The sequence below is a fragment of the Diospyros lotus genome, chromosome 13, assembly GCF_014633365.1.
Source record: "Diospyros lotus cultivar Yz01 chromosome 13, ASM1463336v1, whole genome shotgun sequence".
In the NCBI taxonomy this organism is placed as follows: domain Eukaryota; kingdom Viridiplantae; phylum Streptophyta; class Magnoliopsida; order Ericales; family Ebenaceae; genus Diospyros; species Diospyros lotus.
In genome coordinates this window covers 11,233,957-11,251,205 of record NC_068350.1, presented here as the reverse complement: position 1 = coordinate 11,251,205, position 17,249 = coordinate 11,233,957, and the positions used below count along the sequence as shown (strand labels likewise).

General features: G+C 33.9%; 2 protein-coding genes across 2 annotated transcripts; both read left to right on the top strand.

Annotated features, from left to right (window-relative positions):
• The first annotated feature begins 8,046 nt into the window (after positions 1-8,046).
• On the top strand, positions 8,047-8,606 carry LOC127789183 (copper transporter 1). The gene has a single exon (XM_052317996.1). The coding sequence runs from the start codon at positions 8,091-8,093 to the stop codon at positions 8,529-8,531; it is 441 nt and encodes a 146-aa protein (XP_052173956.1). The 5' UTR covers positions 8,047-8,090; the 3' UTR covers positions 8,532-8,606.
• Positions 8,607-14,528: 5,922 nt separating this feature from the next.
• LOC127789216 (copper transporter 6-like) lies at positions 14,529-15,106 on the top strand. Its single transcript, XM_052318038.1, has one exon. The coding sequence runs from the start codon at positions 14,548-14,550 to the stop codon at positions 15,013-15,015; it is 468 nt and encodes a 155-aa protein (XP_052173998.1). The 5' UTR covers positions 14,529-14,547; the 3' UTR covers positions 15,016-15,106.
• The last annotated feature ends 2,143 nt before the right edge of the window (positions 15,107-17,249 follow it).

Below are 17,249 nucleotides of genomic sequence, written 5' to 3'. Positions count from 1 at the left end.
AACTACCACAAAATTGAATGTTTTATTGAATTTTGCGACGATTTTTAAAATCGTCGCAAAATGTTAAAAAAACTACCGCTAAAAGTGTATTTTGCGACGGTTTACAAACTGCCGCAAAATTCCATTTTTTACTGCAATTTTAAAAATCGCCGCAAAAAAATCGCAGCTAAAAATCAATTTTTTTGTAATGACTCTTTTTTTGTGTCACCTTATTCTTGGTTCATGTTCATTGTTTATTGTCCTAGAACTTGCTGAGTCTTGTGGTTCACTTGATCTTCTTTGCCATTTCAGGTAAAGGGAAGGCTATTATTGGGGGCTAGTCCAGTTGGACTAAGGCCTAAGGATAGTAGTGTACGGGGACGCGTCCTAATTTGAAGACCCTGTTTAACATTTTGGTAAGGTTTGAGATGAAATGATTCTTATTTTGTTAATTAACATTAGATTCTCTTATTTATTTTGTATGGCCGTCGAGCCCGAACTCTTAAGCTATTAGAAGTGTAACTAAACCTTAATTTATAGTTTTTGCTGTTAGTAGTGAATTGAGTTGTTTGTTTTATTATGATTTGTTCTATATCATCTGTGATGACCTCCTTTCGAATATCCTATGCTAACGAAAATATTCGAGAGTGTGCCCTTACATGTTTAGTAGGGTTGGGTCCAGACCATTAAGTCATGATAATATGTGTAGAGTTCTCCCAAAACTAGGTTCATGTGTGTCGTTTTGCTTGGTTAGGGTAATGCTATTTTGTTTTTGAGATCGATGTATATTATGTAGTTCCGAAACGTCTCATGTTGTGTACGGTTATGTAAGATCTTGACTTGAGTAACTATGTGGTTGGCTATGAAAGGGTTGTTGTGAAATGTTATATGCGACAATTCTTTTGCTAGATGTTGATGGGGATTGTTCTATATCATTTTAATAATGACCATCTCATAGATTATCTATGCTAATGGAGACTTCGAGAAGCAGGCCGTTACAATAGGTATAGGAAGAAGTCCTATGAAATAGAAATTTTTTTTCTTTAGACCATATTTTGATTGTTAATACGATATATAAGAATCGCTACTACAAAGAGTATTACACCATAGATCGTGAAATATCGATTAATTGTTAAACCTTGTGAATTGCGTGAAGATAAGATACTCTAAATTTGAGATTTTGTTTATTATTTATATATATTATTTTATATTTATTATTGAGTATAAAATATTATTTTTCTATATATATATTATTTATATTTGATGATTTTTGAAAATAACCCCCCTCCCCCCTTGAATTTCCCGCTCTCCCGCCCACGCCCCTTTGAATTTTCCCCTCTCCCACTTTTTGGATGACAAACCAGTCGACTAAAGTGAAGAAACTTAAGTTTAATTCAACAGTCGAGATAGTGATGCAAAACACAGTATTGTTGGGTGCACAGAACCACCCTATTCACCTGCATGGATTTGATTCGTACGTTTTGGCCCAAGATTTCGGCAATACGACCCGGCCCGTGAATGATCCTAAAAAGTTCAATCTTGTAAACCCACAAGTTCTAAACACCACGAGCGTGCCTGTTGGAGGCTGGTATTAAATATTTATTGGTCATTCTTGTCCAAGCAGGCAAGCAATATTTTTAGTTTGAATTGTAATTGTAATTGTGACGAAGAGAGTAACTTAATTTATGGACGCAGGGGTATGTTTGATGTATTGTCACTTTGATGTACAGGTGCCATGGGGGTCAGGTCATGGCTTTTGAGGTTGAGAATAGGCCAATGCCCTCAACTATATGTTGCCTCCATCTCCCCACTAAATTCACCAAAACCTTGTCATTTTGCTTTATGATTTGCAGCAAAAATTTATCAAAATTACGTTATTTTATTGATGAATCAATTATTAAACACATCAGTACGTCATTTTAGTCGTCATGTAAACCAAGCCACACGTCTAGTTAATTGAATATAAAAATGACATCAATGTTAAAGTTCAATTATCAAATTAAAATAAAGTTTAAAATGAGATAAAATTACAAAATGGCCCTAACTTCAGAATAAATCAAACTATTAACCCTATATTATATTATGCATTTACTTAATTTGTTAGGATTGAAATTTGTCCCAGTACTCGTGAGTTGAGTTGTCTTTCCTTAATTTCAAACATTCCTTCTGAGCTACTCTCATTACTTCCGATGAAGTGAAATTAATAGTAGGAATATATAATAATAATATATGGATAAGAAACCTTCCATTAATCAAAATTATCCTCATATAATTAACATGCCTAGGCGCTCCATCCAAAACAATGTGACCAGCACTATGCCTAAACCTAGTTGGTGGATAAGTTAATTTGTGATGTGGCATCGATTCTTTGGGTCCTTGCAAAAGTGGTCTAACTTTATGTGTGTGTGTGTATCCATTTCCACGGATTCCCCCTTATCCTAAATTTCCGATGGTGTTTATTCTGAAACTCTGTGCAAAGGGGATTCCAATTCTAAAATATCATCTCTATTGCTGTACCAAAATTCTACTTATAAATAAATATAGAGAAAATAATATTATTGGGTTTTGATTTTTGTATTTTGTAACAAAGTAATCTTTATATTTTAATTTGTCTTATAACAATTATTAAACTTTTCATCTGTCAAAAAAATTATGATGTGGCAGGTACATAAAATAAATAAATAAATAAATAAACGGAAGTAGCTACTATTACCGAATATCGACAATAACCGTTGCTACAAACCCAACAGTGGATGGGTTCTTTTTTCTGCTTTAGAAACCGCTATGTTTTTCATTTAATTTCTCATAAATTTTTATTAAAATTTTTTTAAAAAAAAATTCTTCTCTTTCAAATAAGGGGTACACTCAAAAACTTTAGCATAATATATACTACACGCCCCTAAAATTTTGAACAAATACAAGTAGTGCATCTCATAGTTTAATAGTTACATGGACTGTCTCTATTACTCTGAAATTATATTAATATTTCATGCCGTTAGTTTTATATGGTACCCTGATATTTTATATATATATACTCAATTACCCAGATGTTTAAAGGAGAAAAAATTAGTGTAATTTTTAAAAGTATGAGCATACACTTAGAATGTATTTGATTACACATATTTATCATAAAAAATGTATAATCATTACACATATTTTTTATGAAAATAATCAAATATTTTAAATTTTTTTATCAAAAAATGTGTATAGTACAATTATTTAAAGTTTCTTTCCATGAAATTCATTTTTAAAAAATGTAAGGTAATTTTTATTTTTTAGACAACCATTACCTAAAATTAAATTCTAAATAATACAATCAAACACACATTTATAGTAAAGTACAGTATTTTTGTAATTTACTCAAAAAATATTTTTACGACATTATTTTAGTACGGTTCGTAGTTTGTTGTGTAAAATTAGGAAATCACACTCATTTTGGCCTATAAATGAAGCTTCGGCTATGCTTTGCCTTCAACAAGAACTCATTTGATTCCCATCTTCTTCAACACCTCCCATGTCGATCATCCCACCCTTTGGTCCACGACGAACCGGTCCTTTTCCTTCGATGTTAGGGATCCTTTGAAGGACTCTCCTTTCCAAAATACCTTCTTCGGCGCCGGCCATGGAGCTCTATTTCCGGGCCTCGAAGGCTCAGAACTTAACTGCCCAGACATCGACTGGAAGGAGACGCCGGTGGCTTACGTCTTTAAGGTGGATCTGCCGGGGATGAGGAAGGAGGAGGTGACGGTGCAGGTGGATGGGGACAGGGTCCTTAAGATTATCGGCGAGAGGGCGGTGGAGAGGGTAGCTAGACTGGGACGATGGTGGGCACCGCGCGGAGCGGCCAGTTCCTGAGGAGGGTCCGGCAGCAGGAGGACACTAGGGCCGATCAGTTGAAGGCCACAATGCACGACGGGGTGCTTGTAGTTACGATTCCTAAGGGGGAGGTGAAGAAGCCTCCCGTCAAGGCTGCTCACATTCTCTGAATCCGCCATTGCTGTGCCTTACTCTATTAATTAGCAATAATTTAGCATATCAAAAGATACATACATAGAGAGAGGGAGAGGGAGAGAGTGTGTTTGTGTGTGTGTGTCTGCGCGCGCGCGCGTGACTGAGAGTAGAGACTAGTTGGATTAATAAATAAACATCCTTGGTCTTCTCTCTCCATTTTTTCTTCTATCCCAAAAATATATAAACAATTAAAGTATTATAGAAAGAATGTAATAAAGTAACAATATTAATTTTACAATTGAAATATATATATATATAATAGATGATATAAGGGGTAGGCCTTGGGGTGGTTTTGAGGGTGTTTTTAAAATCAAATTATCATAAGCAATTAACTTGTCAGTCTTTCTAAGTCTGCATAAAATCATTCAAATCACAGGTATTAAGTGATTTGAGGGGTTTACACAATTTAAAACTATAATCTAATATTAGCTTCTGAAAAATCTAAGAAAAACAATTCTCTTTTGTTAACTAAAATATGAAATAAAAAAAATTAGATATGAAAAGCATTTCGTATATTTATTTTTTTCAACGTATTTGTTAAATTTATCTGATAATTCTTAAAAAAAAATTATGTGACTTCTTATCTTAATATTTTTATATATGATTATCTCTACTCCCTCAAAATAAGCATATCTTAATCCTTATTATAGATAAGAAAAAAAAAATGACACTTGTGTCATTTAGTGCATTCCAAAAAATTTAAACAGTTTAATAAAAATTTTGAAATGCTTTACAATCTTATCTTAATCATTCTATATCTTAATTTAAAAAATATTTCAATATTATCTTAATACTTTCTTGTTTTACTTATTTTAACAAAATATATCTAAGAATGTCATTCCTTAACTTTTATGGAAAGTAATAAATTAAAAAAAAGTGTTAGGTTAATAAATTAAGAGAACCTTAAAGTAAGTTAAACTGGTTACTAGGGATGGCTGTTAGGTTAATATGTTTAGTATATATGGTAAAAAAATTGAGTAAAATAGATAGGTTAAAGTTAAAAAAATTATCAATTATAATTAAGGTTATTGTTATTTAAAATAATCGTAATCATAGTAGGGTAGGTCTATAAACATAGTTAATAATTTATTTATATATATAATATTTATTTTTATTTTGATGATGGTTGGGGGATGATCATCAAAATTTTGCTCGACATTAACACTTGCAAAAGGAGGCTAGCTTAGAGTTATCCTCCAATTGACACTCAAGTTAGTATAGAATACCACTATGTATGTAGTAGGTTAAATGAATTAAATAGATTTACTACTCAATATTATCTTCAAAATTCTTAGACTCAACAATTATGAGTTGATGGATGATTCTTTAAACTACATTAGGATATTAGCAAATCTTCCAAATTTATTTTGGATCATTTAAGATTAATTAAATTGTTGATTTATGTCTTGAGTTTGTACTAGATAGCGAGATATGTATTATTGTCTTATAACTTAGAAATAAAGACATGTGGTAAGGTGAAATATGTCGTTCTTTGAAAATAGTTTAGTAATTTTATCCTTTCAAGGGTTCTCTCATCAAATAGATAATATCGTATTAGTTTATAAATTTTTAATTTAAATATATATTTCGTTATAAAATATTTTTGAGTTGTAATTTATTTACAATAATGTTAAATTAATAAAATTGTGATCTTAAAATATATTATAACAATATCCAAAAAAAAATAGTAAAATCATTTTCATAAAATCTATCTATCATTTCACTTGTTAAATTTGTTGAGGTCAATTCTAATTTAATTGTGTAATCATTAACTTAAGTTTAATCTAAGTGTGTATTTTCAATTTTGACTACCAATTTCATATATATTTGTGTGTTGGTTTCCTATTCTTTATTAAAATAAAAAAAAATTATTTAATAATACAATTTATTAAAATAGTCACGAATAAAAATTACAAATACAATTAATCCATTATTAAGAAGTTGGTTATGAAAACTCATAATCATGTGGTTATGTTTGTAATTATTCTAAAAATTAAAATCGAAACAATTAGGTTGCGTTCTGTTTACTTTTCAATTTTCAATTTTGAGTTTTGAATTCATTTCAGTTTTTTGTTTTGATAGTCTATTTTTAGAAAATTAAAAATGTGTTCCCTTTGTCATTTTGAAAAACTATTTTTCAAAACTAAAAATTAGAAAATGCATTCTCTTTGAAATTTTAAAAATAATTTTTTAATAATATTTTATTCAATAAATTTGATTATTCAGTAAATTAGAAATATTTAATGTTAATATATTATTAAAAATATATATACATTTTAAAGTTAATGAATTTTGTAATATTTTTTTCATTATAATAATAAAATATGAATAAATAAAAAAATAAATGTGTTTTGAGTTTAGAGTTTATTTTGAATAGAAACACTCAAAACAACTTTTTATTATTTTGTTTTTTCTTTATAATTTTTTTTTATTTTCAAAAATACATATTTAAAAACAATAAAAAGAACGCATTTTTATTATTTTATAAAATTAAAAATTAAAAATAACTTGAAAATAGTAAAGTAAAAGAACGTAGCTTTAGTGTCCATTCTTGTTAGTGACCCATCTATTATAATAAATTTAAGAATTTTATCACTATATATATATATGTGAGAGAGATTAATTATTTTTAGTTTGCACTATATTTATTTTTTACAATCCAAAGTAAATAGTGATTTGTTACGGGTATTTAAAATATTTTATAACTCAAATTACAAAAAATAAATGCAGTTTCAAAAAAATAATTTTATTCTATATATATATATTATATATATTAAGACTAATCTTCATTTAATTTTTTTAAAAAATAAAAATAAAATATATAGTTGACTAGACTTATTCCTTTTGTTTTGCTTTTCTCATCCATTTTGTTCTAGTTGTTTCGTTTATTGACATCAAATAAGTCAATTAAGCTTGGCCCGACTCTATTTTATACAGTAAGTCAACTCAGTTTAGCCCACGAGATGCTCAATTCATTCAAAATCTCTAATATCTCTTATTATATTTTTTTATTCTTATATAAAAAAATTACAATTATTAAATATCATCTAATATATTTTAATTTAAATTTTATATTTTTATTTACACGCCTATAAAATAAACTCCCAAGAAAATAGTTAGATATAAAATTTCATTAATTAACAAAAACAAAAAAGAAAAGAAAAAGAAAGAATACTGAGGAAAAAGAAAAAGAAAGATTGCTTGCTTGGTCGCAATGCAAGAGCAAGTCACGTATTCCTCTCCTGCGAAGGAGATTGTTGCTACCCACAGCCATTGTAGGCGCGTGCCCCTCACTCCCCCTCATAAATTCAAAACGGTATGTAAAAATAATTCATTATTACCATGCATTAATGGTTATAGTAATTTAATAAAATATATTTGAACGCAAGATTTTCTATCTTGTGTTTTAAGAACATTAAATATGACACCTTTAATGCCTTTATCAATCAAATGATAACACGTGTACACAAAGTTTAGAGAGGTTTTGAAACTCAATTAAGAATTAAAAAGTTAAATTTGAATAGTTAATAATTATTGAACCAATCAAAAGATGATATTATGTAGCCACCAACCTCACTGAATTCTTAAACTCAATAATAAATTCACCAATCAATGCTTACTAAATGGATTGAATAAATTATTAGGTTAGAGCATAAAAATTCATGTTCCTTTGTTATCTCAATTTGGAGGAAATTTTATGTTACTTGTGGTATTTGTCCTTGTTTACTAAAAGATGTAATATATTATATGACATATTTGTATTATAAAAAATTTAATAGTACCTTATAAGTAGGATATATGAGAATATTTTTTTTAATAAAAATAATACTTTACATAATAAAAAGTGTTTATCCATAACATGAAAGTTTCAAATTATAAGAAACACTCTTTAAATATTGTACACTCTTAGATAGTATTGAATTATTCCCTTCTTTAGTTGTCATTTACCAAATCAACCATTTTGAGAGCGTGCATGCACTCTCTCACTTGGAGCGTGACAATATAACAAATACGCCTCTCCCTTTCTACTCCCTTCTGCAGCTTCAAGTCTTTAACTTCCCTTACCATCGGTCATCCCAACTGCACAAGGAACCGAAAACATGCAAGACGGCGTCGTTGGCTCTCCGCCGCCCCCGCTGGGGTTCAACACTTCGTCCGGCCATGCTCGACGCGGAACAATGGTGGCGCACACGGCATTCTACTGGGGCACGCATGCGGAGGTGCTCTTCTCTGGCTGGCCGGGAAAGAGCCCGACTATGTACGCCTTGGCGCTGGTCTTCGTCTTCGCACTGGCGGCGCTCGTGGAGTGGCTCTCCCATTGCAAGCTCGTGAAGCCGGGGGCCAACCGCGTCGCAGCGGGATTCTTCCGGACGGCGATCCACGCTGTCCGCGCCGGCGCGACCTACATGACGGTGCTGGCTTTGATGTCTTTCAATGGCGGCGTCTTTCTGGCGGCCGTGTCGGGTCATGCGGTGGGGTACTTGATCTTCGGGAGCCGGGTTTTGGAGGTGGAGTCGGGCCTTCCTACGGGGAAATGTTGAGTTGGGTGGAGCCCCGTGGGGGTGTTTTCGTGAATAATTATGCATGAGATTCTTGAGATTATTATATCGTTGAAACTCCAGATGGCAGATGCCAAAAGCAAACGGCGCCGTCTCTATCCATCTATCTATCCCTCTACTTCATTGGAGCAAACGGCGCCGTCTCTATCTATCTATCCCTCTCTCTCATGGGCTATTTCTTGGCCATTGTTTTGTCAATTTGTGATTCATTCAAATTAATAAATTAAAACCATGTCATGTCATAGTCTCTTCCAATCATCATAATTATTTACTCTCATTATCAATTTTTATATTATTTTAAATTAAATGAGACATATTTTATATGAAACTAAATTAATATAAAAAATATACTATTTGATACAAATTGTATCGATGTAAAAAAATATATTATTTAATACAACTTTTATCAAATTAAAATTATTTTTTCTTTATTTGCATGCTCTTTTTATTTTTTGAGGACCCCACCCTTTTTAAGGCCCTGAGCATAGGTATTAGTGGCCTATGCCTTGAGCCAGCAGTCATGTCTCATCCCATGTGTATATAAAAAATATAATTACAAAGTTATGGTAATATAAAAGAATTATTTTCCAACAATTACTTCATGCCCAATATTTGAATCTATTCTAATATAAAAAATAAATATAAAATTTCATTATTCTAAAACTATATAACATTTTTAATTGTCCAAACCCACCCCCTCAAGTAATTTAGTGAATATGCATAAAATAATTGCCAGCCCAATAATCATTCAAAACTGCCTACAACTATTTGTATTTTGAAAAGTAACAAAATTCAAAAGCTTATTTATATTTTATATGACTATTTATTTAGATGTGTGTATATATATATATACATAGCATGTGCCACTTCCCATAATTTAATAACAAATTAACACATAGTTAAGAGTCAAAAAATAAAAAAACTTTTTTGAATTATACCTAAATCAATATTTTTTGAGCTCCCAACTTTTGATGACGTAACGATAACAAATTAGGATAATGCTACTTGCACAATCTATTAGACAATTGATTTGACAATTTGTTTTGATTATAAAATTATCTTCTGTGTCAATTACAAATCTACCCTTCCTTCTTCCTCATACTCGTACTCTCTTCTTTCTCTCTCTCTCTCTCCCTCGCTTTCACCTCATAATTTCAGGTTATATATATTTTTTAAATAAAAATATATACTAATAATTTGATACAACTTTACATATAATTTGACTTTTTATTTCAAGTAATATAAATAAATAAAAACATAAAAATATATAAAATTTTATATTTTATATTAATGATAAAAAGAAAAAATATAATTATATTATGATGAATATAAGATAATTATAAAATTATAAAACAATTTTTTAAAAATAACAAGCCGACTTTTAAAAATTTTACCATGTTACAAGCTATAATTTTTAAAAGTTATAAAATAAGTTTAATTTAATTTAGATAATTTTATATAATGTGTTTGTAGTTTATAATTGTATTTAAAAATATATTTATATGTTTTTATATATATGTAAATTTTTTATATAATATATTCTATCTAAATATATTTGTAGTATATATATTACACAAACTAAGATTTACAGAATATACATTTGGGAAATTTTATTCACAGCTTACACTATTGCTCTTCACAACCACTCTCGCCAAAATTCACCAATATCTTTCAAAAATTCTATTTTACTCTTCACAACCACCCAAAGCCACAACCATATTCCTTCCCTTTTATTCCCCACAACTCACAGTTGGAGCACCCATTTGCTTCATCTATTTTTTTCTCTTATTGCACCCAAATCTCTTTCTCTCTCTTTTTCTCTCTTTCTCTCTCTCTCGAATTGTAACGGTCCACCTCCCGGAACCCCCACTAGCATAAAGGATCCGTGAGAGGGTCATTACCTGAATGATATAAAACAATAATACAAACCAAAACTCACACACAACCCTTAATAAAACCATACTCTTTTTATCACATAATATATCATAATTGTCCTCAACATATTCTTACACAAGCATTCACCCCGTGAGCCCACCTGAGCTTACATAACATACACCCATCTCGAAAACATAAAACATTAACCTTAACACAAGCACAATGACACCCAGGATCTAGTTTCAGAAAAGCTATGCACTTGCTATCATGGCTTGATGAACTGAATCCAACCCCGTCAAATGTACCTGATACCTCAAACGATTCTCTTATCTAGAATGATGGAAAACAAATGTGAGTTGCCAGACTCAACAAGCTCATGAAAGAAAGGTTGTAGGTTAAAGACATAACTCCTCCCATAACACACCATGCAATTTATGTCAATGCCACGTCATACCATACTATATCTAGTACCTGTCTTATCTCTAAATGCATAAACATATAGGAACTTCACATAAACAGTTATTGGGGCCCACATCAAACACACATTGGTGCCCAAGTCCAACATACAAACCTATTAGTAGCCCACAATAGGCTATAATAACAACGATCACAACCTGCTATTACCCTCTCATTCATCCATTGACTTCCCCTGTCATACCATGCCTTTTCCTGTCTCTCATCATAACATAATATCATATCATGCCCTTTTTCCCACTACTCATCATAACATCTGTGGTGGGCCACACCAAACCGTTGGCCACTTCCACGACATATGTTCTGTGGTGGGTGCCACCCATCACCCATACTCATCACTTAAAACTGCACATTCTCACCATGCAATGCAACAAATAGGAAATACAATGGTTTTAACAACATAAACGTGATGACAAAGCCCCCATAAACCAAGTATCAGGCCATGCTACGCCTACACAGGAATTCACACATGTGATGTGCTCTAAATGCACCGGCTCACCTAGAGTACCCAAGTTGGCTCTTAAACCAACCGAGTCATACAAATGCTCACACACCCCATTACACACAAAGCATGTCCCCCAAATGAATGCAACCCAACCCCATGCAGCACACACATTATGATATGCACAAAGTCAAGGCGGGAATCTGACAATACCAGCTCTTCTGGCCCGTCTAGCGCTTATCATAACAGCCGATAACTGGCGCCCATACATCCAGCCATCAACTGCCACAACCTACGGTCGACAGTCAGTGGCTCTGTACCCCATACCCTTAAGACATACTCTTAGATGACATTAACTTATCTGCACTACACTTAGCATTTCATAGGCACTCACCATGACTCTTCATGCTTTTGACAACACAGACACCATTAACTCATTCACGTTCTCACCTCTTCTTATACACAGGAACCCATCTCCACATTCATAATAAATTATTAACATAATCTTATAATCTTGACCATAGCCACTTTCTAATAACCTAGCCCCAATGGATTCGGCATCATTCCCAAGAAAAACGAAGCGATACAAAGCTCCGTGACGGATGGAATGGAAGACACCAAGACATCATTGCTTAACTCATTTCATTATCAATAAACCCATTAATAAAATATAAGTCGTAGGGTGATTGCCACGTGAATTATCATTATTAATGTATGGAACCGAGTCACGGTGAGGGAAGGATTAAAGTACGAAAGACCACAAAGACTCACGTAGGATTTAAAGAATGTAAAGAAATGGTTAGGAGCTTACCTTTATTTAGTCGATTCTTGCATTTTCTACGCTCTTAATGCGAAGTAAAACATTTCCTAGCAATTAATAAAATCGTGGCTTAATTAATTAAACCCAACCGCATATATTACATAATCCATCCGTATATATAAAATCTATAATTTAGATATATAGCACTTTTAGTAATTTTACTCACTTACCAGGATATTTTTAAATACCAAAGAGCTCATTAATCTCTTGATTTCTTCTCATTTCCTTCCATTTCTGCTGCTAGAGTCGAGCCCCCTTCTTCCTTCCTCATTTCTCTCTTTTTCCTTCTTTGGAATGGCCTGAAAATGGCTGAATTTGGCCAAAATTGGCCTTTTAAAAGCCCAGCAGCACGAATCTTGGTGGCCAAGGCACCACAAGTGGCCCAGGGCACGCCACCTGGCACGTCCCGCACTTGCCGCGCACCCACCCCCTTTTTCCCTAAAACGACGTTGTTTCGGGGCTTCTTGCACTGGAAAAATTCCAGCGAATTTCTTTGCGCGTGCCTGCTCCCCTTCAGCCTCGAACCCGTGTCCCTCGCCTAGCCGTCCTCGCGCGCGATCACTCGGTTGCCACTCGTCTTCAACTTATATACGCCTTCCAACCAATTTTTCAGATTTGCACCAGCGCCTCAAAGCTTCCGAAATTCAACATATACACCCTACAACTCATTTTTCCCTTATTTCACTTACACCCTAAAATCTCAAAAAATACACTAATTTATTTTATTTTATTCTTTCTTTATTTCCATAAATACCCCCAAATAAAATTATTAATTGCCTTAATTTCCTACTTCCTCAAAACAATATAAATGAATACTTTCTCTTAAATCTTCAAATATTCAATAATGACCTAAGCACTGGTGTTCATAATTATTATTTATCTCCAAATTTTAGGACGTTACACGAATACACACACACACACACACACATATATACACACTCACACACACCTATATATATACACACACACAAAACGCATGGCCGCGGCCATGGAACTCTTGGGGAGCAATCGAGAACCAGGGTTCCATGGCTGCAGCCATGCGTTTTCGTGTGTGTGTGTATATATCTCTGTGTGTGTGTGTGTATGTGTGTGTATTCAGAGGGGAGAAAGAGATGGAGCAGATGGGTGGCTGCGACTGTGGGCTATAGGGACTAAAAAGGAAAAAAGATGGTTATGGTTGTGGGTGGCTGTGAAGGCTAAAATAGGATTTTTGAAAGATAGTGAATTTTTGTGGGAGTGGTTGTAAAGAGCAATAGTGTGGACTGTGAATAGAATTTCCCTATACATTTTTAGTAAACGGCGGCAGCAAGAATGAGAATACTCGGAGAGAGAGGAGAGATGGAGCCGGCGGCTGTAGCTGCGGCTGTGTTGGAGGCAAACAACGCTGAGAACGAGAAGAGAGATGGGAAATGAGAGAGAGAAAGAAAAAGAAAGACGAGATGGAGGTGTCAACGGCGGAGGCAGCTGCGTCGGCGACGAGTACAACGACGGCGAGAACAGACACGGCAGCGAACAATGATGGTGGAGAAAGAGAGAGAGATAGGAGATGGATGTGTCAACGACGGTTGGGACGACCCAGAAAATGAACCCGATTTGAGGCTTTGTTGTTCTCACATAGAGATGGGACGTTTCTTGGGAGTGGTTGCCCATCTCTGTACTAGTATTCAAGGCCAATGATTTCAGATCCATCTCCAAAATCAACAGCCCTTTGGGTGTGTGTGTTGCACACGTTACTGTGTTTATGATGCACATATACATATATACATACATATATCAGCATCTACTTCTTCTTCTTCTTGTTCTGTTCTTCAATTCCAAGTTCTTAAAGGGGGAACAGCCGCGGCGGTGAGGGAGGGAGAGAAAAATAAGAGAAAGTGTGAGAGTATGAGGAAGAAACTGAGGGAGTAGTTAACAAATTTGGGGGTAGATTTGTAATTGAAAGTGAGGATAAATTTGTAATTGAAACAAATTGTGAAATCAATTGTCTAATTGATTGGCAAGTAGCATTAGCCAACAAATTATACTATAGTCCACTAAGCAATTATGCTTTAAATTTACTAGGCCAAATCTAAACACTAAATTAATTTTCAAGTGTTGTGTACATAATTAATTTGTGGAATATTAAATGAATTTAATAAATTTATAATATATACACTATAAATTTTATTTATATAATATTTATACCTATATAAAGGGTAAGTAACACTATTGGTTCCTAAACTTTATGGTCTGTAAATTATAATAAACTAGTCCTTATACTTCAATTTCTCTTATAAAAACTATTAAACTTTTAATATTGTTAAGCTATTTAAACCCTTATAAATATATGAGTGTAGTTATCTCTTGTTATAGCCTCCCAAGAGTCCCATCTCCTTTTTCTCCGGAGGATGTCAGACGACCATAACCACGGCGGCGGCGGCATGCCTATGCCGCCGGGATCAATGTCCAATCACACCACCATGAACATGAACGACATGATCATGCACATGAGCTTCTACTGGGGCAAAGACGCCATAGTTCTCTTCCAAGGATGGCCCAAACACAGCCTTTCCATGTACCTACTGGCTCTCTTCTTCGTCTTCTTCCTCTCTTTAGCCTCCGAGCTCTTGGCAGCCTTCCAGGCGACCAAGCGGTGGAGGAGCCCGGTCGCCGGCGGGCTCACTCAAGCGGCTGCCCATGCTCTCCGGACAGCTCTTGGTTACTTGGTCATGCTCGCTGTCATGTCCTTCAACCTTGGGATCTTCATAGTGGCCGTCACCGGTCACGCCGTCGGATTCTTCATCTTCAAGTTCTGGGCAGCGGCGACACCTTCCCGGGCTGAGCAGGCCACAAACGGCTTCTCTCCTAAAGTTTGATACAACTAAGGATGCGTTTTTTTTTTTATATATATATATTTAGAAATCCTTTCTTGGGTTCTTTGATCTTGTTTGAATCTGCCGATTGATGTTCATTAAATCTTCTGTTTTTTTTTTTTTTTTTGGTTGTCTTTTTGTTTGTACCTGTTATTTGAGTGCTTGTTCTCAATGAGTGACAATAAATTAAAGTAATTGTTCCGGGGGTGTATGTATTGCTGCTTTTTAAACGTTAGTACAAGCTATTTGGTATTATTTTATAATCTTAAATGATAATTTTATTAAATGAGATGTCTAAAATGCATTTACATTGGTTTTAACAATTATTGTAATTGTTAACATTAATGCAAAAATAATTTTAGAATTACTATTTAAAATTATAAAAGTAAAGATCAAAATGTTATTATTCTCAAATGTCAATGTTATTGTTAGGGCTTATCAACCTCTAGTTATCACTTACCATGAAGTGGGACTCCCCTTCCTAGACAACATCTATGGCCAATGATTTTGATGTCAACAAAAATATTATTAGACTGAAAAAGAGATATCGATTGAACAAAATGTTCAAATTATCCTTACATTCAATGTCACAATCATCGTGTTAGACCCAATAGAAGAGTAATTTTGGATGTTGTCCAATTGACAATTTCTAGCTCCAGAATCATTATCCATAGGAAATGGTACTGCCGATGGAAATGTGAAGGATGCTAACACTACCAGCGGGAAGAGAGAGAGAGAGAGAGAGAGAGAGAGGTAAACGACGAATGATCCGGATGGGAAAAACAAGGTGCTTCAGACTCGCAATGGCAAATGCTATTTCGAGAAGTTCGATGGCTGAGAGAACTGTGGATTATATAAAAAGCATAAACAGAAGATTCTTTTGAAGTTGTCTACACAAACAACCCCCCCCCCCCCCCCCCCCCCCCCCCCCGGGGGGTGGCGAAGGAATCAAAGATAGCTGTCATGTGTGATTGAGGAGGAGGAGGAGGAGGAGGAGGTGTCTTTCCCACTTTGGAAGTTCTCTTTCTTATTATTCTGGAGGTTCATACCGTGCAACGTTGGATAAATCAGCTTCCACTAGATCAGTAGTGCCCTAACCGCTAAAAGAATCAATTGACACACAATCTGAAGGTATTCTAGGATCATAACGTAACAGAAAAAATAAAATTTTTTAACTATAAATGCCTTTAAGATCTCTCCAAAGGGATAGATTATGGTAGAATGAAAAAAAGATTACCTCTTGACATGAAGATTAAATCTCGAAAAGCGGTGATCATGAAGTTGTTCAAGTGTCTGGCCTCTAACGATATCTACGCAAGCTTGCAATCCAAGAACCTTAAAGAGGGCGACTTCCTTAAGGACGGAAGAGTGCTGGCTCAAGAGAGCGGCTTGGAAGCTTTCTCTCATGCACGTCAAACGCATCAATGAATAAGAGAGGCATGCGGTTCAATACAAAAGGAACCACATAAGGCCTATTTATAAACCTTAGGCACACAACCTTAATTAAGATTTTGGACTGCATGGTATTTTAAGCCCATATTTTAAACCCTTTAAAACATAGAATTAGGTTTTCCCTTTTATCCTCCTTGAGCTTTATATTTTAAACACCTTAAAATAACCTATTGGGCCTTAGTTTTAAACACTTTAAAACAGCTCATTAAGCTCCTTAATCCATCCAATATCTTTAGATTAATTTTATAAGTAAACTTATATATTAATTAAGTAACAATCCACCAAGATCCAAGCCCTTAATTTGGATAAATCTAGTTCAACTAGAGTTTCAGATGAATTAAGACAAACTTAATTAAAAGACTTATTTATTATAAATTTTAAAATATTAACTATTAATATTTAAGAACTCTAACTCTTCATTAGGATTCTCCAATCCTAATCGATCCCGCCATTACCTTGTAATTGCAAACCCTTATTGTGTGTAACCCATTAGACTTCTACATACGTTGGCCATGATTTTATCAATTAAAGCTATAGACCATGAGCAAAATTTAGCAACCCATCATGACCCTCAATTGGTAGAAGGATCAATTTATGATTACTACATTTTAGTGATTGTCTTTTCATGCAATTCAATCCTCTTATCGGTTTAAAGTGTCTCAATCAAGTGGGGACATGGATTGTGCATCAATCACCATTCAGTACTTGATTATCATATTTCTTTGGTTCCCAAAAAGTATAGTTTTATAGGATCTCTATCATGCTATGGCCATAGACTTACAAAC